The sequence below is a fragment of the Hippopotamus amphibius genome, chromosome 11 (assembly GCF_030028045.1).
Source record: "Hippopotamus amphibius kiboko isolate mHipAmp2 chromosome 11, mHipAmp2.hap2, whole genome shotgun sequence".
NCBI classification, from domain to species: domain Eukaryota; kingdom Metazoa; phylum Chordata; class Mammalia; order Artiodactyla; family Hippopotamidae; genus Hippopotamus; species Hippopotamus amphibius.
In genome coordinates this window covers 62,665,836-62,692,328 of record NC_080196.1, presented here as the reverse complement: position 1 = coordinate 62,692,328, position 26,493 = coordinate 62,665,836, and the positions used below count along the sequence as shown (strand labels likewise).

Below are 26,493 nucleotides of genomic sequence, written 5' to 3'. Positions count from 1 at the left end.
TGGAAGGAGCAGCCTCCAAAAGCATCCCTACTGCCGCGTGCTGTCTTTACACAAGTAGATGGTGCTTTGCCCCACCCTCTGCAGTGTCTGACTATATGACTGATGCTGGAGGCCGTCTTCATCAGAGACTGTAGAGTTAGACTTTTCAGTTTTAGGGGCAAAAGTGTGTGTGTTAAACACCAGGGTTTGCTCTTAGCCCCGGTTTTCATGAACATTGATCTGGGTGTTACGTGTCCCTGATGTCAACCTATTAGCCTTAAAAGTGATGGGAAAGAGTCCGCTTACTTTTGTGGGGTTGGTGTCTTCCACTGCTCCCCCTTGCTGCTGGCTGCTTCCTTGTGTGTGCCCGCCGCGTGCGTGTACCACCTGTGCCAGGCCTGCCCTGAGCACTGCTGTGTGGTCTCATCCCATCCTCCCACTGAGCCAGGGGAACTGGTATGTCCCTGCCCTTATTCACAGATGGAACTCTGAATTTGAGGTAGGAAAAAAAACAGCTCACGTCCCACTCCCAAATGGGCATGGCTGGGAGTCAAGTTCTCTGGGAAAAGGACTACGGTTTTCGAAAAATGCAGAGTTTAATGTGGATTCTCCGGTTATAAAGGTGGTCTAAATACAGTCCCCTGAAGTTGGAAAGTCTTCGTAACTGTACCCATGGCAGAATGAGGCCTGCCTGCAGGAGTCTAGACGTCTGGGGCTTAGTGGTAGAGGAGGCCCTGGGGAAAGTGTGGACTGGGCACCGTGTGTCTTCCTTTTGCCGGCCCCTCATTTCCAGCTCTTTGCACTTCTTGCTGGCATCTTTTTTCCTTCTCTACCTTTGCTTTCAAGAAAGGATCTGAAAGAAGTGACTATAAGTATGGGGCTTGCAGGATACCTTGTCCTCAAGTGTGAGTTTGTTAGGAGGAGGGCAGATCCCCTGTTTGATCAAGACAAAGACATGAAGTTCAAATTGTGGAAATTCTGGTGCCAACACAGCCAGTGGGGAGAAACATGGGGATTGAGTGGTGGGTGCAGAAGAGCCTTTGAGATTCCATTAAATCCCCTCACAAAGGCCCCTGTATGCTCAGAGGCTAGGTGGGTCTTACCTCCCAGATTGGCAAGCCCAGGGCACCAGGGTTATTGGGAAAACCAGGGCTTCTGGCTTTTATGCCGCAGATCAAGAAACACAACTGGATCTTAAGTAAGCGGCCCTAACAGTAGTGAGTTCTTACATGTCTTTTTCTCTTTCCTAACCTTTGCTTCCTGTCTCCTAAATCTCCTTTCCTCCCCTGCCTTTCCTCTCCTCCTTGCTGACCCAGCAACGAGGCCAGCCCTGCCTCCGAGCAGATCCCCACCGGCAAAGATGATGTTCCCGAGAGTCCAGCCCTGCCCGCTGCCTCCAGTGCCCCCTTGCAGGAAAAGCAGCTTCCGGCCAGCACTGCAGCGGGGACCCCCTTGCGCAGAGGGTCCTCAGGGCCTGCCCTGCGACCACCCCCCGCCCCCTCCTCAGCCTCTCGGCCCTCCTCCACCGCACCTGGCCCCCCGAAGGCATCACCGACCATTGAGAAGCTGCCCTATGTGCCCCACAGCCCCTTCCACCTCTTCTCCTATGACTTTGAGGATTCGCCCTTGTCCAGCAAGGAAAAGGAAGCTGAGTCCCAGCAGGAAAGCAGGTAGATCCCGCCCACGTGTTGGCCTGTGTGAGGCTAACCCGGGGAAGCTGACACAGCGGGTTCACTGCGTCGTCTGGCTTGTCTTCTGCTGTGTTTGTGTGGATTGCAGTCAGAGCACAGAGCAGTTGGGGTGTAACTCCCTGACCACTCACTAATTACCAGTCTGTAGGCAAAATGCAGAAGAAAATTCTATCTGCTTGAACTGAGGAGCTCTTGTGTTACAATGCAATTACTAAAAATGGGTTTTTGAATGTAAGGTTTATAAAAATATGCATGGTCTGTCAAAATCTACACATCTCAAGCCCATCTCTCTGGCACGGGGTCTCTTGATCTGCGGAATGCAGCCAGGTGCTTTGCCAACTTTCCAGGCAGTGTTTTGAGTGGGCTTTTCCTTCCTTTAACAGTTCCTCTGATTCTCTCCATCTGAGCACATATTCTGCCTCTGAGCCTTACAACTTCCGGTCTTTCTCTTCTAATAGGTGGGTGTCTTTTCTTTATGTCCTTTCCCTTTTTTTTTTATCACTTTCTGTTTTTATTCTAATGTGTGTAATTTTCTTTCCGACATTGCTCTTAGGTTCCCATGAGGTGGGAAACAATTGCAGTTTGAATCACCCCACAGGCATTAATATAATTACAGTACTTAAGTATGGAAACCTCAGTGATTCTTACGCGCACTGGAGATGAGGCAGAGGGAGGGAGGTGTGCAAATCAAAACTGTGCGGGGAATTTTCCGCAGGTGCCTGTCCGCTTGCCTGTGTGCCTGCCCTTCACTGACGTCCGGATCAGGACCTCTCTGCAGATCAGGGAGTGGGGAACAGAGGGTTCAAATATTTTAAACAATCAATTACCCAAAGTCAGTAATAAAAGTCAGTATTGACTGACGGCCACTCCCATATTAAGAGTAATAATAATAATCGCTAACATTTACTGAGCATTTATTGAGAACCAAGCCCTGTACTTTAAAGTATCACTTCACCCTGAAGAGGTAGGTTCTATTCCTAGCCCTAATCTACAGTGAGGAAACTGAGGCACAGAGAGGCTGGGTAAGTGGGGATGGCTTACCCAACCAGAATGGCTTTGTGTACTGCCAGGAGTACGTGACCCCCAGTTTGAACACCTCCAACCTACAGGTTCTCTACCAGTCTCTTTTAAGTCTAAAATTCTCAGCCATTGTGGTCTTTCACACAATTGTCATGAAGTGCATCCAATGTAGCCCTCATGTCCCCCAAGAACAGTATCTGTGTACAAGTTAGGAGCTGCACATTTGACCGAAAGAAAAATATCTTGGCCACCTCATCTTCCCCAGCAGGGTAGTGTTAGCCCAGGATGGTGACGGTCTCACAGCTTCTGATGGGGCTTTCCTGGGACTCAGATCCTTCCTACTTGGTCCCCAGGCCTCAGTACCACTTACAGTCCTGGGGGATGAGAGCAGTAGAAACATGGAAATGGCTGAAATGAATACACACATAAATTGAGAAAGGCAGCCACATGCTTGTGAATGAGGATTGGCTTGGATTTAACTGAGAAAAGTTTACAATTTTTTAATCATTTGACAGGAATTTGAATACTGTATAAATATTGTTTGTACCTATTGATTTTCTGATGTTCACTCACTGTGGTTTTCACAGGTCCGTGTGGCCATAGTTTTGACTGCTCAGTGGCTGACTGCAATGAATGGGTTATAATAGAGACCAACCAGTTAGTCATTAAAAAGAATTTTTGAAAAATACAAACAAAAGCAAAAAAACACCGTGCAGTGAATTGAGTGAATTGTATGTTCCAGTTAGTTTGGCTGAAACTGAGAAGCAAAGTTGGACAGACCACGAGGTAGTTGAATTAATTGCTCAACCAGTAGAAAAACCCAAGGAGGGAAAACGACACTATGCTTGTTTTATTTCCATAACATCATTGAAACATAATTTTAGTAAAGTAATCCTGTTAAAACATTCTCCGAGATGCCCACTTTCGGTTGGGAAGGGAATTGTTTTAGATGCTTGTGTAGAATAACAAGCTTAGTGTCCAGGCAGCTGGGTGACACAGGGATGAGGCCAGAGCGCAGGGCCTGTCTCCCTGAGACTCCGAGGTCCTGGGCCGCCTCCCTCCCTCCCAAGTAGGGCCCTCTGCCTCCTGCTTCTCTCCCTCTCTTCCCTGCTGAGCTTTTCCTCCCTTCTCTGCTGCTTCCTTTCGTTTGTATATTCTCATCCTTTGCTTTTCTGTCTTCTCTGTGGCCTGTGGTTTGGGGGCCCTCTTTTTTATTTTAATTTCATTTTTTTAATTTAGGTGTTATTGACATAACATATTGGTTTCAGGTGTACAGCATAGTGATTCAATATTTGTATAGTAGGGGGGCCTCTTGAAAAATCAGGCCAACACTCACGTGGAGAAGCAGTTAACCTGTTGGACAGGTAGAGTGTTGGGACTTTTAAGAGATAAGAAGATGACTGCCCAGAAACCAAGTCCCATGAAAGTGGTGTGGTAACAGGGGAGAGTGGGGCGGGGTGGGGGGAGGAGTATTGTGAGTCCCCATCTGCCTGCCAGGATGCCTGGTACTGAGCCCAGGCTGACACATGATACCAAATAAGCAAATAAGAAGAGCAACAGCCAACACACCAGACTTAGCAACTTAGGATTTTATTTTCCATTATAATAATGTAATTTATTAAGGAAAACTGAAATTTCGCCTCTGTTTTCCACTTTTAAAAATAGATGGCCTGTTTTTCACACTTTTTTTACACATGGTTTTTAACCTTTAAGAATATGTTTTACAATTGTAATCAAACTCAATGTATAACTTTATATCCTGATGTTACATGCACTGTGTGTGTGTATAAACATATGTGTATGTTTACACGCACACACTCGTACACATACATTATAAACGTTTGCCATGTTATCAGTTACAAGTTGGCAGTCATTTTAATGGCTGTGTAATATTCCGTTGATGAATGTTACATGGTACTATCTTAGCCATTCTCACATTGTTACCTGGTTTGGTAGTTTCCAGTTTTTTGCTATGATCTCAATGAGGCTCCAGTGAGTATCTTCCTGTGTGAAATTTTTAGTACATAAATAACCATAGGTTATGTTAACTTCCCAAAAGTAGACCTACTTGGTCAGAGGATATCCACATTTTGAGGTCAAATTGCTTCTTAGGATGGTTAGTACTGATTCTGTCGGTGGGAGTTTATATTGGATTCACTGCGTGCAGGAAGGTCTTTGTGCACTTATATCATAGTGACCCTTGGGGTCCCACACACTCCAGTACTGTGTCCTCACCAGTTTAGAAGAAGGAGTTGGCTCTACCTTGTAGCTGAGTAGTTTGTGAGCCAAAGCTCTGATCATGATAGCTAAGTACAAATAGACAGCTAAAGAACAGATATTCTGAAAAAACAAAGAAAGCTCTAGAATTTTATAAATCCTGAAACTTGTCAAAGATGACTGGCAAATGATAAAAGCTCATTTAAACATAGTGGCTATAATTCTGGTTCTGAGGAAATATTGGATGAAAACATTGAATACGTGCACCTCTAAGCAGCAGGCCAGCCTAGAAGGTCTGGGGATAGTTTTTCTTTGATTGCAGGGCATGCAATGAGATTACAGCGTTTAATGGATGAAATTGATGCAGAAAGGCATAAAGGAGAATTTTTAACCTGAAGTTTCTTTAGCCAATCATCTGGTATTTTCTGCAGACCTCTGATGGAGTTAATGCTGATTGTGCCACCACGAGAGGCAAGAAAATCTTCATGATTCAGTTGAAAATAATTTGGATTCTTGATTTATGTTAGCAACTAGTTTTAATGTACACTTAAAAAGAAAGGAAATATGAGGGTTTTATTTAAACCCTTTATCATAAATCCTGCTGCCATATCGTTTTGGACTTTGGGAAATTTTTCTAATGGGAAATAAAAGAAAGAAGTTAGTAAGTTTCTTTAAGTTAGGGTAATCACTGACAGTGCTAGCATCTCCAGACCTGTTTCTCTTGCAAAACCTAACATAGTTTGCTAAGTGTTATTCATTTGTTGACTTGTACTCATTCGTCTGTCCCTCCCTGCCCCGCACCTTAAATCTCTGCACTCTTCAGATACAGCAATTTCGGCAACAACTGTCATCTCTCCTCAAGGCCTTTGTCTGGATCCAGTGGGCCCACCAGCCCCACGTCATCCCTTCCACCCCCACAGGAGGCCAGGCTGGAAAGGTGGGTTTTATAAGAAGCATGGTGATGAAGGGAATCAATTTAAGAGTGCCCAAAGGAGAAGTATAAATAAAAAGAATAATCTGGAATGTTTCTCTTTACAGAATATAGCCGACAGGTAAGAATATTTTCTTTCACACTGTGTACTAAGTAAATATTTTATTAGAGGTGATATTTTATTGTTAATACTGTCTTATCTCCCTACATACTAGAGATAGGTATACCAGTTTGTTCTCAAATATTTAAATGTGAAAGTTTCGATTCACCCCGTAAAAACTGTACTAGAGTTTGTGTAAACCCTGCAATTTGTCTTATACACATCAGTTTTCACCTTTGAATGATTCATTCTATATAAATCTGGAGGTAGTGGGCCCGTTAAAGTGTTTTGTAATTAATCCAGGACCTACCAGAGGAGAAACATATTGTATGGGTCCATGGAAGGAATGTAACTTGGCAAGAGTGTTAATTAGACCACCAGAAATGAACTGATTGTTACTCCTTGAAGTGAGTGATTGCACAGGATGTGTTTACAGGGGAAAGGTAAGACCCGTAATCTTAGAACAATTAAAACCAGGGGCCCTTATATGGCAAGCCTGCTGAGTTAGAGAAGCCTGGCTGGGGTTCCAGCTCACTCACTGGAAAGCTGTTTCATCCTTGAGGGTAGATGCCAGTTATGCCAACCCTTACCTTAGAGGGTGGTTTTGGTGAGCAGATAAAAAAGTACACGTGAGAGTCCTGTGTGAACCCCACTAGGTGGGTCCAGTGGGAAGTGACAATGTATGATGATGGGATATAACTTCCAGCAGCTCCTGATTGATCAGAAATTGAGACACAAGCATTTCGCAGAGGTCATTTGCCTCAAATCCCAAATTTAAAACAAACTCTATCCATATTCCAAATTCACATTGTGTCCTATGCGTTCTGAAGTGTGTTTTGCTGGGTGCTACTGGTGACTGGGGTTTGGTTGGGATGCAGTGCCTCCAAAAGAAGGGCTGTCTGGTGGCTACACATCATTTTTGATTTCTAAGATGGTACATAAACCCCATGGGGTCAACTCCCAGGTGCTACAGCCCAGTGTAGTCCTGGGCTGGGTATATTTGGGCCCAGTTCGGTCTTGGTAACAAGGTCTTGATTACCCTGAAGACTATCTGCCCTTTACCCTAGGGTACCTCTTCTCGGGATCAGCTGAGGTTGCCTATGCTCCCAGAGAGGTCACTAGTAAAGAGAACCCTTGTCCTATAAGATGTGACATATGGGGCTGAAGTGAGGAATATTAGAGTCTGACTGAAGTCACACACACACCTCGCACCTGCTTGGCTGCCAGCTCCTTGGGAGCAGGGAACCACGCATTGCTGTGTTCTGGGGCTGGGGCTGGGCTGTGGCAGAGCTGAAGTATCCAGGTGAATTATCCACTCATTGGTCGGAAAACAGTTTGGAGGTCCCTGAAGTTGAGAAGTTATAAAGACAGAAGGTCTGCAAGTTTCCCAAGCCCTGGCCTTTGGGGGACATTGTTCCCAGGTCCTAACAGGGAAGCCCCAGCCTCAGCCTACTGGAACCCAGGTCCAGTTTGAGCTGTTCCAGGAGTGCCGACCCCAGAAGGACTCCTGCCTGTGTCTCCTTCCCTGATGGGGCTGGCTGAGTGTCCCCTGGGCGTTGCTGGGGGATTCAAAGAGGGAACGGGGGAGGCTGGATCGCAGAGAGGCTTGAGTGCCCTGAGGGGAGGCTGGTCTTCATCCTAAGGCCCTGGGGCTTTAGAGTTTTGAAGCAGTTGGTGATGTGCTCTAATTTGTCTACAATGCAGAAGGAGCCAGTGGGGTGAGGCTGCAGAGACAGGGGCCACCAGAAGCTGCCTCTGAGTCCGAGAGAGGTGACCAAGCCCAAGAAGGGCAGAAACTTGGGGCTTGAGGGGAGCAGCACGTTTGGGCAGGCTTGGCTGCTGCTGGGAGGGTGGGAACAGGGGAAGCAAAGTGAGGGTTCAGGCTTGTGGGAGCTTTTGGGTGTTAGAAAGAAGGAACTGAGATAGAAGGTACTGGAAGAGAAGCAGATCTAGGATGGAGATGTTCATCTTGGGGCACACAAGGCTTGATGGGTCTGTCTGACATCCAAGGAAATGCTCTGGATGCTGGGGAGATGGGAACTCAGTGGTCCTCGGCTTGAAGAAGGCACTGGGTTGAAATCCCTGAGAGGGAGCCTGCACGCTGAGACCCCGTCACTGGGGAACAGTGATGGCAGGAGCCTGTCCTGTTCTCTCTTACTGTGCGCTCCCGCCATAGGAAAGTCATTATATCCACTGTATCCACTAGTGAGCAAAGCTTCAAAGAGTTTCTTACTTCCTTTCCATTTGCATGTTTTTTTCAACTGTCACCAGCTGCGACTTTGAAAAACCATGTGATGAATCCTTTGAAACATCAAATGCGCCATTTCATTAAGGCCAGGAAGCCACCAGGCCTGGCTGCATCATCACTTCGTACTCTCACCTTGCTAGCTTATGTTTTGTGACTATAAAAAAAAAAAGAAAAATCAGAGGGGCCCTACTCCAAATCATCTTTGTATACCACCACCCAAGCATATTACGTTAGTTGTATTTGTGATAATACGTATTTTTATTACAGTTTAATTTTTTCTTTTTCCTGTTTAACAACTGGATTCTTTGGATGTCACCCATAATCTATTTTTACACTTACAAACATTTTCTGCCTTATTAAGATACATGATTGTTTTTACTGAGGTATGTATACTTCAGTAGAGTTTGTAAGATTTATCGTTGAGATGTTTTATATACCCATAATTATTGAAACCAAAAGGAAAACTCTTAGGAAAAACATTGAGCTATTATGAACAATTGCATGTTTGCAATGAGAACCCACATGTTCTGTCCGAACACTCCTAACTAATAAACAGCATGACAGGGCCCCATGCAGTACTGGGCAGTTCTAGAAATCCTTTCGCTTGATTTGGAAACAAGACTTACTTCTCTGAAGTCCTAGGATAACCAGGCCAACTAAAACACCCCTTCAGGCAGGGCAGCCCGCTTTGGAACTACAGCTGGGCATCATTGTGAGCTGTGTGTTGGATGTTAATAAAACTCGGAATGATAAGCTGACCTAGAAAGGAAGAACTGAAGAAACATTATACAAATTAAGTCAAGGCAGGGATATTAAAACAAATCCATCTCCCACATCTCCTATTACAGCTTCATTTATAGGGCTCTTTTAGAAACAGAGAGTGTAGCATTAATTTCCATGAAATTGCAGCTTGAGTTGTGCCAAAACAAAACAAAATAAGAAAACCAGAACTATTTGCAAAGGCCCTCAGGGATACAAGATGCAACTGTTTAATGAAAGCTGATTTTTAAAATGCTTCAATTTTGAAAATGTGCTTTTTGAGTGGAAACGATCTAAATATTTTCTTTTTAAAAGAAAACAAAATTACAAGACTTCGAACCGTTCATGTTCAAGTATTCAAATGAAACAAACAAGCAAACAATAATCACAGCACAATCATTTTTTGGCTCTGGGCGGTTCTGCTGAGCACATCCTCTCTCCATCCCTATGGCGACATCCCCATCTCGTGGGCCTTTTCAGAAGTGGCAGCTGGAGGCTTGTTTGGTGTTGTGACAGCAGTTACGGAGGGAATTTGAGGGAACAATAAGTCCAGTGCCAGGGGCTGAAGGAGCTTTGAGGCAGATCAGTCTTTGTGCTGGGGCTAGGAAGTAAGTGTTCTGGGAATGAGGCCCCTCTGTGTTGTGAGCTGGGGTGGGGGGATGAGCAGGTGAAGATGCTGAGAGTTCAGTGGGTGCACCCTGGAGATGTCAGGAGGACTTCCCTGTAGACCTGTCAGTATGTGCCATAAGCATCGATTCTCCTCCCTTTCCCCCTTACAATAGCGCTATTGTCTACTGTAAATGGCAGTCATCTGCCTGTTTTACAGACTAATGTCAAGAGTCCTTAGAAGTCTGGGAATTGTCTGCCTTGTATAGTCGTCCCAGCAGAGGTTTTCTGACTTCCTGGAAAACTATAAGCCCAGATATTAGTAGTGACCCTTCCTTTAGGAATAAATGGATCGTAAGGGACGAATAAAGGATGCAACTTTAAATTCTGTTGTATTACTGTTTATATGGGCTTTGCATGTGTTGTATACATAGTACAGCATTTGAAAGGTGTGAAGGTGTGCACAATGAAAGTGAAGCTTCCTCCTACAGTTTTCCTCCCCAGAAACAACCATTCCTAGCAATTTCTCATGTGTACTTCCAGAGATATTTTATGTTAATAGCAGCATATATGTATTTAATGTAGCTTTACACAAATAGTAACATACTACACAAACTACTCTGCGTCCTGCTTTTTCACTTAAAAATATATCTTGGTTCTTTTTCCATAGCAGTACTTGTAGCTGTTGCATTCTTTGAATACTTTGTTCTCTGGGTGCTTCTTCATATACTCAGTCCTGTCATGATGGGCCCTAATCTTTTGCTATTACAAATGATACTGCAGTGTAGTTTTGTCCATTTGTCTTTTTGTCCATGTGTCATTTTGCATGTGTGATTGATTATCTCTAGGGTTAATGCCCAGAAATACATTTAGTAAGTCAAGTTTTTGTATTTCTAAGATTTTGATTGATTTTTGCCAAGTTGCTCTTTGTGAAGATTGTACCAGTTTGGGTTCTCAACCACAGCATGTGAGAAAGCTTGTTTTCCCACACCTCTGCCAAAGAGGTGTCATTCAACTTTTCAATCATTTTCCCACTAGTAGTGAAGAGTTGTATGTCATTAAAATTTAAATTTGCATTTCTTATTATGAATGTGATTAAGCATGATTTCATATGTCCAAGCGCCTTTCCTTCTCTTTGAATTTTTGGTTCATGATTACTGAGTTCTTTTCCTTATTGAGGTGTAGCAGTTCTTTATAAACTGCAATAGATATAGTAATTATTTTCCTCAGTCATTGGTCTTTTTACAACATTTATGGTGGTCGTTTTTTTTGTTTGTTTTGTTTTGTTTTCTTTTTTTTTTTTTTTGGCTGTGTAGGGTCTTAGTTGCGGCACGTGGAAACCTCGTCACCGCGCATGGGCTTCTCTATAGTTGTGGCCCATGTGCTCAGTAGTTGCAGCACAAGGGCTTAGTTGCCCCTGGGCATGTGAGATCTTAGTTCCCTGACCAGGGATCAAACCCACATCCCCTGCATTGGAAGGTGGATTCTTAACCACTGGACCACCAAGGAAGTCCCCATTTATGGTGTTTTTACCATGCAGAACAATTTAAATTTTAGAGTCAAGTTTATTAATCTTTTCTATCTTCTGGGTTTTGTGTTCCTCATGAGAATGGCCTTTTCTCTCATGGTTTCTTCTAGTATTTCTATAGCTACAGTTATCACGTGGAAATACTTTGTATGGAAGTTATTTTGGCGTATGGTGTGAGACAGAGATCAAAGTTACATTTTTTCACTTGTTTGAATACAATTTGGTGAACAATCCATCATTTCCCTATTGCTTTGTCATGTACCAACAGGAATGCAGGCCCTTTTATGTGTCTATTCAAGCTGTGCCCATAGGAGCATCTCCCATCTCCTCTGGTGCCTACCTTTTTGGATGAATCAACCATTTGAGGCTGTAAAGACCCCCCCTTCCTCCCATTCTTTGGAATATGACTGTATCATGTGCTACCTTGAAATAGTCTTGGTATTTTTGTCATATGCTGTTTTGGGGTTTTGTATGATAGTTGACAATGCTGGAATAAAGAGCACTGGAATATTTGGGGAAGCTGGGACCATGCAGCTAGGGCAAGGAGGGTGGGAACCTGCTGTGCTGAGCTCAAGCGACCCTCGTGAGATCTCACTTCCTATGACCCCCTAGAACACCTGTCTCTCCCACTCATGTGGTAACTCCTCCGTCTGAATGAAGGTCTCCGTTTCCATGCATTTCCTGCCTCCTTTCAGTTACTTTAGGTCTTGTAGTTCTTAGCTGCTGGCAGGCCCGTTGACCATTGCCCTGAGTGTAATTTACTGGTACCCATGTCTCCCTCTTCCTTATTCCCTCCTCCACATGGACGGCTCTGTATGGGTGTCTGGGTGCTTGTGTCTTCCTGTTCTAGTCTGCTTTGGCTTTTATTATTTTTTGCCTTCTCTAGTATCTACATATGCCTTGAGGTTCTGCTTGTCTGGTTTTCAAATCACTGCTTTTTCCAAATATATGATCCGTGTGTTTTTCTGGATCCCAGACACTTGCTGGCTGTGTTCCATCACTTGATCTACACAGTTACTTTCTCAAAAATTGTGTCAGTAGAATTGAGAGCTCCATGGTCCAATGGGCTCTAGTTAACTTTTTATTTTTAATTTAAATTGATCAAAGCAGATTTTTAAAAATCACTGAGAAAATCCTGAATAGCATGTAAAATGGGACAAAAAGCATTTACTTTCTTTGTGATCACAGTCAATGGCATTGAGCCCACAGTGGCCGACAGAAGGAAAAGATACCAATGTGGACAGATTCCCTACCATTCAGACCAAGAAGCTGTGTAGCCACGTGCTCCTTGTGCTGTGCACCAGGTAGACTTCCTGCTCACCTGCTGCTGGTTCCTGATAGCGATCTTGTTACAATGAGTTCATGTAAAGCACAATGTGGTCTTGATTAATTGATTGTGTTACATCCAAGTGCACAGGGAGGAGAAGCACAGGTCCATTGATGGAGTGAGTTGACAGTGGGGTCTGGCTCCCTGATGGCAGCTTCATGCAGTGACTGTGGGCAGTCGGGGAACTGGGCACTGCGCCAGCCCACGTGGGTTTTGGATCTGACGACTCCTCACCATTCCTGCTACCATAGATTTAGTCTGAGATCTGTATGCCTGGACTATGTATTGCAGGGTTGTATGTCTTCCTTCCTTTCTGAAATACAGATCTGAGGATGTGACATTTCCTGCTTAGAAGCCTTGAGTGCCTCCCACGACCTGTCAGTGAGCCTAACCTAAGTAACATCATCTCCAGGATCTCTCGCATTTGGGTCCTGCGTGTACCTTGCAGCTTGGTCAGCCATCAGCATTGCCACCCTCACTGTACTTCAACCCCATGGAAATGCCACCAGGCTGTCCCACGGCCCCTTCCTTCATATCTGCTCTGTCCTCTGACCAGCCTCCTCCTCTCTTCATTCAGTCAATTCCTTCTTATCCTCCAAGATCCAAGTAGGTGACATCTGTCTGTAAAACTCCTCTGACTTCTTCAGGCAGAATGAATTGTGACATTCTTATGGGTTTATATACCTCAATTTCAGCCCTCAGCCCTTTGAATCATTTTGTGTTTATCCTTTTGTTTCTAAAATGGGATTCGCAGATGTACAGTGGTCTGAGGTAGTGAATCTGGGTTCCACAAAGCCATGGGATAAAGATGGCTCACCTTTCTGGACTGGCCATTTTACTAAAGATTCAGGGAAAATCCTTAAGACAAGCAGGACTGGAGAACCTACATGCACGTAAATTGTAAAGATAAAAGTGGTTTTTTTGGTAGGGAAGCACTTTCTGCTTGTCCCATGTTCCTTTCGTCAGCCTTTTGGCTGCTTCGCTATTGGGTGGCAGCCTTCTCTACGTCTTTCCAGTGTGAGATTCCCCATTCCTCACTGCCCTGCCCCCTGCCTCTTTGTCAAATAACCAGGCAAACAAATACATGAGCAGTTTTAACCTCTTCTAATCCTGTTTCCTTCCTTTGGAAAGTGGGGTTAGAATAGATCTTTTTTAATTTTTTATTTTATTTTTTTGGCTGAGTTGTGCAGCTTGCGAGATCTTAGTTCCCATACCAGGGATCGAACCTGGGCCCCCGGCAGTGAGAGTGTCAGGTCCTAACCACTGGACAACCAGGGAATTCCCAGGAATAGATTTTTTTTAATTAGACAATTCTCTCACCTTTATTTACTTAAAAGGTGTCTATAGCAACCTTAAGAGGTATATATTGTAATTCTATTTGGAAGTGAGAATACTGTGTGTATAAAAGAGTTAGGTGAGATCTGTAAAAAGGAAGTGCAGATATCACTCGTCAAAATAGTGCAGATGGAACAGCTACATCCATAGAGCTCTAGACACTTACAGTTATTCTGCGCTGTCAACTGAGCCCTGCGCCATCCTCCCTGCTTGTGTACCCTCTCTCAGTGGGACAGCCCCCGACGGCCAGGTTTCCATTTGTCTTTGGCTACAGTGATTTTGCACTGGTATTTTACAAAGATCATGGAGCAAAAATGAGCAGGAAGGACGGGGAAGATTTCTCTTTCAGAAAATGTTTTTCTGGGTCCCTGGTCCCATTTCCCCCGTTCCTTCCCACAAAGCCAGGCTATGAATGAGTAAGCTTTACTATTACGGTGGAAGAGACTGGGTTTCTGAGTTAATTTTGGAAAGTGTATGTGTACACACACCCACATATAGATAGATATTTAGATAGGGATATAAACACACACACCCCTTCCTACCCTTTTTTACTCTCTAGTCTTTGTACAATGCTAGTGCAAAACCATGGTGGCCAGTGACAACTGGAAACCTGACTATTGGGGGCTATGAAAACACACACACACACACACACACACACTACATAGTCATCCATTTCATTTAGCGAATATTTATCAGCATCTTACAATGTGTCCGGAGTGCTGGCCTGGGAGTCCAACATTGAATGAATCAGACCTGTCCCTGACTTCATCAAGCTTACACTCTAGTGGCAGAAATAGAAGCAAAGCATCAGCAAATACATACTGTGAAGAAAATGAACCTTCACAGAAGAACTGGAGGAAGAGAGGCCATCGGTGTGGGGAGCCTAGCACCAGTCCTCCATCCTCATGACTGGCACCTCTGGTAAGAGGTCTGGGAAATCGAGTCACCATTGTAAGACAAATGGCACTTTGTTCCTCAGTTTGCCTGGTGGGAGGGTGGGGGGAGGAGGTAAAGAGGGAGATAAGAGAATAGAGTGATTCCACATCTCTCTTCAAGTCATGGTCCTGAAGATCTGGAAGAGGTGGGAGATTGTGTTGGGAAGACATTTGGTGTTCAGAGGGGAGGCAAGTGCGCAGGGGAGGGGTAAGTTGGCCTGGAGTGCACAGGAAGGGAGAAGACCAGGAGGATGGGCCTCAGTTCAAGCCAGCAAGGCCCGGAAACCGTGGGACACAGCAGAGGCCGGTGGCAGTCAGTGCTTTTGGAAGCTGCCAGGAAAAAGGGTTAATTATGAAGCCAATGCAGGTGGACCTGTGACAGGAGAGGAGTGACCTCCTTCTGGCTGGAGGACTCACTTGGTCTTAGACAGGAGAGGGAAATATGAGGGAACGGGCAAAAATTGCTGTACGCCTGGGCTTGGGGCCTAAAGTTTTAAACTACAAATTCAGTATCTTTAATAAATGCTCGTCTGATATCAATCCATATCAGGTTGTCTATTTCTTCTTGAGTGATCAATAGTAATTTTTGTCTTTAAAGGAATTTTTCCATTTCATCTAAGTTGTAAAATTTATTGTTTTAAAATTGTTCAAAATATTCCCTCATTATTCTTTTAATATCTGTAGAATCTGTGTGATGTCACCTCTTTCAGTCCTAAAGTTGGTGATTTTTATCTTCTCTTGTTTTTTCTGATCAGTCTGGTTAGAGGTTTATCAATTTTATTGATTTCAAAGAATCAGTTTTTGTTTTCACTTAATTGTCTAATATTTTTGTTTTATGTTTGATTGATTTCTACTCTCTGTATATCTACTTTTTCTGCTTACTTTGGGTTAAAGTTACTCTTATTTTTCTAAGTTGGAAGATGAGGCCATTGATTTGAGACTTATTGTCTTTTCAAACATGGACATTTTAGTGTTATAAATTTTCCTCTAAGTATTGCTTTAGCTGCATCCCACAAGTTTTAACATGTGTTATTTTCACTTCATTCAAAATGCTTTTTAATTTCCCTTTTGATTTCTTTATCCATGGGTTATTTCATAGTATTTATTTAGCTTATAAATATTTGTGGGTTTTCCAGATTTTTGTTATTGATTTTAATTTAATAAAATTGGGGACAGAGAACATATTTTGTATGGCTTGAATCCTTTTAAATTTAGGCAGCTTTATTTTATAGCCCAGCATATTGTCTATTGTGGCAAATGTTCTGTGTGCATTTGAAAAGATTATCTATCCTGATATTATTGAGTAGAATTTTTATATGTTTTATATTTAAATTGGGTGGAATTAGTTTTATATTTAAAGTGGGTTTTGTTTTGTTTTTGTAAACAGCGTATTGTTGAATCTTGTTTTTTAAATTGAATCTGACCATCTCTGCCTTTTAATTGGGGGTGTTTGGAGCATTTATATATAATGTGATTATCAATTTGTGATTGATATATTCATATGTTTGCTTTAAACTTTTAAAGATATTTAAATAATAAACATGCTTTGTATTTACCTATCTTATTATCTTTTCTGTTGCTTTTTATTTCTTTATATAGATCCAGATGGCTATCTGGTGTCATTTATCTTCTGCTTTAAGGATTTTCTTTAACATTTCTTGTAGTGCAGGTATACTGGTGATGAATTCTTTCCATTTTTACATGTCTGAAAAGGTCTTTATTTCACCTTCATTTTTGAAAGATGTTTTTGCTAAGTAGAGAATTATAGGTTGACAGGTTTTTACCTTTCAGTGATTTAAAGATGTTTCTCTACTTTCTTCTAGCGTACGTTTTTTCTGACAATAAATATTCTCTAATTGTTTTTTTGTACCTCTACATGCAATGTGTCTTTTTTCCTCTGGCTTCTTTTAAGATTCTCTCTTTATCATTGATTTTAAATTTTTGACTTTGATATGCCTTGATGTGGTTTTCTTCATGTTTCTTGTGCTGGTGGCTTGTTGAGATTCTTGGATTTGTGGGTTATAGTTTTTATCAAAATGGAAGAAATTTCAGTGCTTATTTCTTCATATTTTTTGAGGTGCTTTTCACCTCTTCTTTCTTCTGATTGACTTCAGTAGCATATATATTGAGCAACTTGAAGTTTTACCAAAGTTTATGTTGCTCTGTTGATTTTTCCAATCTTTTATCTCAATGTGTTTCAGTCTGAATAGTTTCTATTTCTATGCCTTCAAGTTCACTGTTTTTTTCCTCATCATCACCTTTTAAACTGGATTCTTTTTTTGGATTGAAGTGTAATTGACATACTACATTATATTAGTTTCAGGTGTTCAACATAATGGTTCAATATTTGTATACATTATAAAAGGATTGGCACCATAAGTCTAGTTATGATCTGTCACCATACAAAGTTACAATTTTTTTCTTGTGATAGCTTTTAAGATTTACTCTCTTAGCAACTTTCAGTTATGAAGTACAACGTTATTGACTATAGCTACCATGCTATACATTACATTCCCATGACTCTTTTATTTTATATCTGGAAGTTTGTAATACTATTCCATTGTCTATATATACCACATCTTCTTTGTCCATTCATCCATTAGTGGACATTTAGGTTTCCATATCTTGACTGTTGTAAATAATGATGCAATGAACATAGGGATGCATATATCTTTTGAAATTAGTTTTTTTGTTTTTTTCGGATAAACATCCAGAAGTGGAATTTTTGGATCATATGGTCGTTCTGTTTTAAATTTCTTGAGGAACCTCCATACTGTTTTCCATAATGGCTGCACCAACTTATATTCCTACCTACAGTGAACAAGGGTTCTCTTTTCTCCACATCCTTGCCAACGCTTGTTATTTCTTGTCCTTTTGATGATAGCCATTCTGACAGGTGTGAGGTGAGAGCTCTCTGATGATTAGTGACATTGAGCATCTTTTCATGTGCCTGTTGGCCATCTTTATGTCTTCTTTGGGAAAATGTCTGTTCGGATCATCTGAACTGGGCTCTTTTTTTTTTTTTATACCTATCATGTTTTAACATGTTAATAGTTTCTTTAACTTCTTGAATCTGTGGACTATAGTCATAATAACTTTTAATGTTCTAGTCACCTAGTCCTGTCATCTGGGTCATTTATGGCTTGTTTTCAATTGATAGATTTTATTTCTTCTTTATGAGTCTTTTCTTAATGGATGCCACACCTTGTAAATTATCTCTTTTTTTTTTTTTTTTTTGGATTCCTGTAAATATTCTTGAGCTTCATTCTATGATGTGATTAATTCAGTCAGAAAGTTTGATCCTTGCAGGTCTCATGTTTTTAGCTGTATTAGGCAGGACCAGAGCTATGTTTAGTCCAATATTTTATCACTACTGAGGCAATAGCCTTCTTACAACTTTAACTGAGGCCCCCTGACCCTTTGGCTTCTGCTTCTCCCGGCTCCATATTCTGTCCCCATCTTCCTTCCAGTTCATAGTCCTGTGCACACGACTATGATTAGCTCAGCCTTCTGCTTCAGAAACCTCACACAGTTTGCCTTTGGATGAGCTGCCTTTGGGATAGGAAGCCACTCTGCATTCATTCAGCTGTTGCCAGGAGCATAGAGTCCTATGCAAAAAACATTATCCCAGCAGGTCATCATTGTGTGTTTTTCCTTAGAGAATGGGCTGGGGTTGTAGACACACAGAGACTAGCATATACAGATTACTCTGACTTGAGACATTCTCGTTGTTTGGTATCTAATTGATTCATCAGGTGACTAGTCATGCAGCTCTTCCAAGTGCCAGGACAAAGAGGTGAATGAGAAAATAGGATCTGGCCCAGAAACTTAGGCTGCAAGAGGAAATATAATAATAATATATGTGGAAATGATGACCAAATTTAAGGTAGCAGTTATTTTTAGGAAAGAAATGAAAAAAATAAATATTTAAGTTCACACATGTACTGTGGCAAGTACTACAGAAATGGTACTTTACTAAGTACCCATGGTGTGGGGAGGGGAGGGTTATAAGTCAGCACGGGGGCTATGGCCTGATAGGCCTGTTTAAAAGCTCAGCTCTGCTACACCCTAAATTTAACTTCTCTGTGCCTCAATTTCCTCATCTATAAAGGCGATAATGATAGAACTTAGTACAAGAAGTTTGTAGGGTTTAAAAGAGCCATTTCATGTAAAATAATTGGCACACTATGTTGTCCCCATAAATGTTCACTATTATTACCAACCATATTTCAGTGCAATTGAGTTCCTATTCCAGACATCCCAGCAAGAGGGAGGCTTGAACCAGATGGGATTTCTGGGGCAGTTCCTGGAGCCTTTTACTGCCAAGATTAAATATTGCAATTCCTCTCACTCAGAGTATATCATCCGCTCCCTTGCAAAATCTCTCTGGCCTCTGGCCACCTGCATTCTTAAGTGGCTTCACTTGGTTGCAGCTGCCTTGGGTGTAACTTAGATGACTTCAGCTTTCCAGGTGTGTTCTGGGTGGTACACCGTCCGTGCACGCAGTCCATGGCAAACCCAGATCGTAGCGGTGATGGGAAGGTTCAGATCAAACCCACAGCCCACTCTTGTCCCTCAGGCTGGGAATTGCCAATGTCATAGTCCAGATCTGGCCTTGGAGACCATAGCTCAAATGTTCCCTGCATCTGTAGAGTTTAGGCTCCCAACATAAAGTGATGTCTGTTGAGTGCCTACTGTGGCCCAGATGCTGTTCTAAGCAAATTTGTGCATGTGCTCTCTTGTAAACCTAAGGGTACTTCATGAGTTGGAAGTATTATTATCTCCATTTTACCAACAAGTAAACTGAGGCTCAGAGAGGTTAAATGACTGGCTGTACTCAGGTTTTCTCAATCCAAAGCCGTGTGTTTATTCCTTTACACCATAGCTTGTCCCCAGACTGGCTGAGATGAAATAATGCAGCAACTTCCAATCGCTGTAGTCAGTTTCCTGAAAGATTTAATATGAAAGATAAAAATCTGTTAGAGCTGCCTTGAGAAAAATTCACCATACTGGCTTGAATTTTGGTGTTTGGGTATTTTTTTCTTTTTTAGTGATGATTTGGGATAGTCCCTTTGTATGGTTTGAATGCATTCCAGCATTCTAGGTGAGCTTATTTCCAGAAACAGGATTTATGAGACCAAGGTTTATACTCTCACATGTTGGGCATATCTAGGTAGAGGGAGGTCTAGAGAAATTGAATTTATGAATATTATAACTCTTTGTTCCTAGTATGACCAAAGTAGTTTACATGCTCGTGGGGCCCTTTAATTGCCCCTTCCTGCTTCGGGGATCTGTGTTAGGGCACCCAATAGAATGGATCTTGAATTGCAGAAGGCATTTTGCTTCATTTTAGGAAACGAGGAGCCAGTCTTCGTTGCTTTGAGTTAGCAGCTCACATTTCAGTTCTGAAAGGAAAGCACCGCCACATGTTGTTAACTCTGCCTGCCGGTGTTTTCCCTGGGGTACTCTGGCCTCAGAGCCCACGTGGGATCTGCCTTCGCAGGGTCTCAGTGGACAGAGGGTCATCTGCACTTCCCTTCCTTAGAGGCGCCTGGGAAGGAATGACAGCATCCACTCGACAAGATTGAACACTTATTACTTTCCCAAGTTCTAATACTATTCTAATTTTAAGCAAGCTCCAATATTCTCATTTGAAACAAGGAAATTATGTTAATAAATGATACAGAGAAGCTTCACCGTGACCTTGTTAGTACAGCCAGTAATGACCCATTATTAAGTTACCATGCATGAAGTTTTCCTGAAACAAGCTGATGTATTTAGAAGAACAAATTAAAGTCAGAAGCATAGGGGGAAATGGCAAGGTCCTGATTTTGCTCCTTACCGGAGAGCTTCTCTTTCCTTCCTCTGACAAGAGAACTCAAGAGATGAAGCTGCTGGTCCTTGAGAAGATGACCATACAGGGCAGGCTGGGAGCCGAGCTAGAATCAGTTTGCCTAAAATAATTGTCCTATGTAGGGTGCCTAATTTTTTGTTTTGTTTTTTGTTTTTAAATTCTGTAATTGGACAAAACTTTTAATATTCAGCTAGCTTGGGGCTTCAAAGATATTGGTTATCAACTATGGATTATTTATCTACCCAAGAAGGACTTTTGGTTGTTGAAGAGAAATCAAATGACTTTCAAAAATGTATTCCAGGCTTACAGAAAATTGTAGATAATTACAGAAATTATAGAGCAATAAAGAACATTATATATAAAATTGAAGACTTTATCTCTTTTCTTCTTCCTTGGAGATGACCACCACCCTGAATTTGGTGTTTACCATTTCCGTATATCTTTTTATATTTTTTCTAAATATACACATATCCTTAAATAGTATGTGGCTTTGCTTTGCATGTATTGAAACTCCATAAAAATGATAGCATACTCTTCATGTTCTTCAAACTACTTGTCACTATTAATATGTAGTGCTCTGGAGAATCATCCAGGTTAGTCCATATCACTCTATTTCATTCATTTTCTCTGGTAAAGAGTATTCCTTTGTACAAATATGCTGTAATTTATTGCTTTCCTATTTGTAGATATTTATGCTGTTTCTAATTATTAACCATTAGCAGTACAAAACAGTGTAATATATCACATTCTTGTACATGTCTGTCATCTTTACACATTTACACATGCAAAGGTTACTCTCTAGTCTAAACCTGAAAGTGGAATTGCGGGGTTGTAGGATATGCACATCTTCAAATGTATTAGATGTTTCTCAGAATGATTTTATCAACTCAGACTCCCAGAAGCAGTATATGGGAGCTCTTGTCGTCTTGTTGTGTGGCAGTGCTTAGTGTCATCAGGCATTAATTTTTGTCAGTCTGCAACCTGAGAGGTGTGAAACAGTATCTCACTGTGGGTTTAGCTTACATTTCCTTTCCCTGATTTCTACTGAAGGTGAGTATCATTCATATATTTATTGGCAATTCAATTTTCTTCTTCAGTGAAATGCCCATTATCTTTTTTTTAAATTAATTTATTTATTTATTGGTTGTGTTGGATCTTCGTTGTTGCACACGGGCTTTCTCTAGTTGCGGCGAGCAGGGGCTACTCTTCTTTGTAGTGCGCAGGCTGTGGTGCGCATTGCTGTGGCTTTTCTTGTTGCGGAGCATGGGCTCTAGGTGTGTGGGCTTCAGTAGTTGCGGCATGTGGGCTCAATACTTGTGGCTCACGGGCGTAGTTGCTCTGCGGCATGTGGGGTCTTCCTGGAGCAGGGATAGAACCCATGTCCCCTGCATGGGCAGGTGGATTCTTAACCACTGTGCCACCTAGGAAGCCCCAAAATGCCCAATATCTTTTGCTCATTTTTCCATTGCCCAATTTTCCACTGGGTAGTTTGTCTTTTTCATACTGATTCTGAGGGGTTCTCTTTGTATTAAGTTTACTAATCCTTTGTGGTTTAGATGTGTTATAATTAGCTTCTCCAGGCTGTGGCTTTTCTTTACTCTTACATAGTCTTTCAATGTATATAAATTTTAAATTTAACATATATGTATTAAATTTTCCATTTTTGATTGCCCTTTTGGGTTTCCTGTCTAAAAAAATTCTTTCCTATCCTAACATCTAAAAATTGTAAAGTTTTGCCTTTTACATGTTTCACTTAAACTTCCTAGAATTTATTTTTGTGTTTGGTATGAGGAAGGGCTAGTTGTATTTTGTCTTATAAGGCTGATAGTTGTCTCAGCACCATTTGTTAAATAGTCCATTACCTTCCTATTGGTAAGTAATGACACATCTGTCATGAATCAAGATTCCATGTGTGTGTGAGTCTGTGTCATGCGATGTTTCTGTTCTTGCACCAGGACCACATTCACATTTGATCATTGTGGTTTTAGAAGAGACTTGATACCTAGTGGGGCCAATGATCCACTTTGCTCATATTCAAACTTGTCTTGGTTATTCCTGTATCTCAGTTTCTCCATAAAAATTTTGGAGCCACCTTGTAATGTTCCATGAAAACTCCTTTTGGAATGTTGTGTGAAATTGATTTGGAATTGTGTTGGAACTGTATAAATTGAAAAAGAATTGGCATCTTGATTGTATTGAATCTTTCTATATGTGCATGTGATATAGTTATCATCTATTTGGGTGTTTTAATAAAGTTTGATAAATGTCTTTCATGTAATTAAGTAATTCCTCGTTACCTTGTGGTTAACTTGGTGATATATGAAAATACAATTGCTATTTGTACACTTTATATTGAGAAACATTGCTAGACTCATTAATTCTAACTTATTAATTCTAATAACTTTTTTTCGATTTTCTGAAGAGATGATATTATCTGCCAATAATGACATTGTATTTCTTTCCCTTTCTTATGCTTTTATTTGTTTTTCTTATCTCAGTGTACTGGCTAAGACCACCAGAATAACATCAAATACAAGCAATTCTGGGGGTATCCTTATATAACTTCTAATATTAAACTGCTCTTAATGTTTCAACATTAAGAATGATGCTTACCATAGTTTAAAATTTTTTTTTTACTAAATACCCATTGTCAGGTTCAGAAAGTGCTCTTCTATTCCTAGAAATAATGAATTTATTCCATTCTTGCTTTTCACATTGTTGAGTTGACCACTCATTATGCTCTAGAAGCACCCTAAAATTTTGTTATGTAGTCTTTTCCTTATAATATTCTTTGAATGTTTTCTAATTTTCTGTGTTTTTCGTCCTTGACCTGAGTTAATTAGAAAGGTTTTAAAATTTTCCAATTATATGGCTTTTTCAAATGTATCTTCTTTATTTATTTTTAACTCAATTTGCATTGTGATTAGGAAGGTAGTCCACATGAAAAACACTTCTTGGTATTCATTCATGAGCTTAAACTTTGTCACAGGATTGACAGTTTTTGAATTGTTCCTGTGTATTTGAGAAGATTGCATTTTCTTTAATTTGGGGCCCCTGGTTATATATGTTTATCTGCTAGGTAAAACTTATTAATCAGATTAAACAAATCTATTACATTCATAATAATTTCAATCACTGTGTGAGAGGCAGAGGAAATGCCTCCACTCTGATTGTGGATTAGATTTGGCTGCATATAATGGAAAAATAGATAACATTGCCTTAAATCAGATAGAAGTTATACAAGATAGTCTGGACTTTGTTTATATGAAAGATAAAAATTCTGTGTATGCCTAAGGGTCCAAGGTTGCTATAGTAGCTGCCTAGTGAGCCCAGAATATAGGTGTTACTGAACTTAGGTCTGGCTACTCTCCGCTCCAAAGTCAATACTCAAGATTCAAGTGCTTTACCAAAGGAAACCATAAATAAGACAAAAAGACAACCCTCAGAATGGGAGAAAATATTTGCAAACGAAGCATCTGACAGGGGATTAATCTCCAAAATATACAAACAGCTCATGCAGCTCAATATCAAAACCAAAACAAAACAAAAAAACAACCCAATCAAAAAACTGGGCGAAAGACCTAAATATACATTTCTCCAAAGAAGACATACAGATAGCCAACAAACACATGAAAAGATGCTTAGCATCATTAATTATTAGAGAAATGCAAATCAAAACTACAATGAGGTATCCCCTCATACCGGTCAGAATGGCCATTATCAAAAAATCTGTAAACCATAAATGCTGGAGAGGGCATGGAGAAAAGGGAGCCCTCTTCCACTGTTGATAGGAATGTAAATTGATACAGCCACTATGGAGAACAGTATAGTTAAAAAACTAAAAATAGAACTACCATGTGACCCAGCAATCCCACTACTGGGCATACACCCAGGGAAAACCATAATTCAAAAACATACATGTACCCCTTTTTATAGATTATTATGATGGGTGTTATGGTATTATTATGATGATGGGAGATAAAGTATTATTCCCGGTGGAGGGAAGAATGAAAAGATATTCTTGAGACAGGAAAGTAAATGGCAGAGTTAGGAATCAATGAATAGTCTCTTAGACTATGTGGAGAGAAATGTAGGCTGAGATCAGATCACAGAGAGACATGACTATCATGTTTAGGAGGAGTGATTTTTTCCTGTAGTTATATTGGGGATTCATTACAGATTTTGCATAAGTCAGGTCCTGACTTTTCTAGGAGAATCTCTCTAGCAGCTGTGTAAAGGAGAAGAAGGATGATACTAGTATGCTACTGTGATAGCCAGCAAAAGGGTTAATAAGAACTAAAAGCAACAGTGGGGATACAGAGATTTCCAAACACTTGTAACAGGAAATAATTATCAGTTTAGGAAGAATGGTTGATCTTGTAACTCCATGTTAACCATGGCGTTGTGTGGATATGGAAATAAATTTCTAAGTAAATCGTTATAACTTCATCTCTACTAATGAAAACACATTGTCCTAGAAACTAAAACACTGTGAGAATAGCAAGGTGACCTTCTGTTAGTTAATCAGAAAATTTTTTATCTTTTCATTGTGCATCCTTATATGAAAGTAATCACAACTTTCTTTCTTTACTTTTACTTCTTATTTGTATATTTAATTCCAAATCCCAAGTAACAAAGAAAAAAAATTTTAATACTTAAAACTGTAATGAAGTATATTCTTTCATCACAATGTTGTGTGGCTTATCCAAAGTGTTATTTTATCTTATCAAAGATATAATGTAAAATAAAACATTTTTAACTTCAAAAAAAAAAAGATACATGTACCCCAATGTTTATTGCAGCACTATTTACAATAGCCAGGTCATGGACGCAACCTAAATGCCCATCAAAAGAAGAATGGATAAAGAAGATGTGGTACTTATATACAATGCAATATTACTCAGCCATAAAAAGGAACGAAATTGTGCCATTTGCAGAGATGTGGATGGACCTAGAGACTGTCATACAGGGTGAAGTAAATCAAAAAGAGAAAAACAAATATTGTATAATATTACTTATGTGTGGAATCTAGGAAAATGATACCCATGAACTTACTTGCAAAGCAGAAATGGAGACACAGATGTAGAGAACAGACATATGGATACCAGGTGGGGGAAGAGGGGTAGGATGAATTGAGAGATTGGGATTGACATATATACACTACTATGTATAAAATAGATAACTAATGAGAACCTACTGTACAGCCCAGGTACTCTACTCAGTGCTCTGTAGTGACCTAAATGGGAAGAAATCCAAAAAAGAAGGGATATATGTTTAGGTATAGCTGATTCACTTTGCTGTATAGCAGAAACTAACACAACATTGTAAAGCAACTAAGTTCCAATGAAAATTAATTTAAAAAAATTAAATTAAAATTTAAAAAAAGATTCAAGTTCTGGTAGAAACAAAGTTTGCTTTAATCAGAAAACCAGCATCCTGAGGAGAAGGTGGACTTGTGTCCCAAAACCAACTCTGGAGATTTTGCTCAGCCATGTACATTTTTAAAGGGAAAAAAGGGAAGTAATCTCAATTAATCATTGAGATAGGGGGTCAGCTTCATTGCCATCTCCCATTGCATGCAGGCTTGTCAAGTCCTTGTGATCGTTCTTTAGATGCTGTCTTGTACTCACAGTTCATAGGATTACTGACAGGGAAGCTAGGGAAAAGATTTAGTCATCTGTTAACTACTTATTCTTCATTTTTATTTCTTTGATCTAAGGAAAGAACCAAGAAGTTAAGCAAGCTTGTATGATCAAAAGGTTTAAAAGGTGTGCTTGGGCTGTAGATGAGTAGAGCACCGGGGGTTCCTGGTTTAAGCTCAGTTACAATATAGCTTTGCTAAAGTGACAAGGCAAAAAGGACATCCTGCAGAGAGCTCTTTCCTGCCAAAAGCTGCTTACATAGGATTTGGTTACTTCCTCCCTGTAGCTATTGCGGATGGCAGCGACATCCCTCTACTTTTT

General features: G+C 40.7%; 1 protein-coding gene across 4 annotated transcripts in view; it reads left to right on the top strand.

The window, feature by feature from the left end:
* FHOD3 (formin homology 2 domain containing 3) overlaps positions 1-26,493 on the top strand; it is a 475,552-nt gene that overhangs the window by 345,606 nt on the left and 103,453 nt on the right. For 2 of the 4 annotated variants that reach the window (XM_057698543.1, XM_057698540.1), the window contains 3 exons: positions 1,296-1,649; positions 2,054-2,128; positions 5,731-5,844. The exons of 1 other annotated variant lie outside the window; for it this stretch is intronic. In XM_057698543.1, the coding sequence (XP_057554526.1) occupies positions 1,296-1,649; positions 2,054-2,128; positions 5,731-5,844 (543 nt within the window). The remainder of the gene's footprint in view (positions 1-1,295; positions 1,650-2,053; positions 2,129-5,730; positions 5,845-26,493) is intronic. One more of the 4 variants, XM_057698544.1, reaches the window with a different exon arrangement.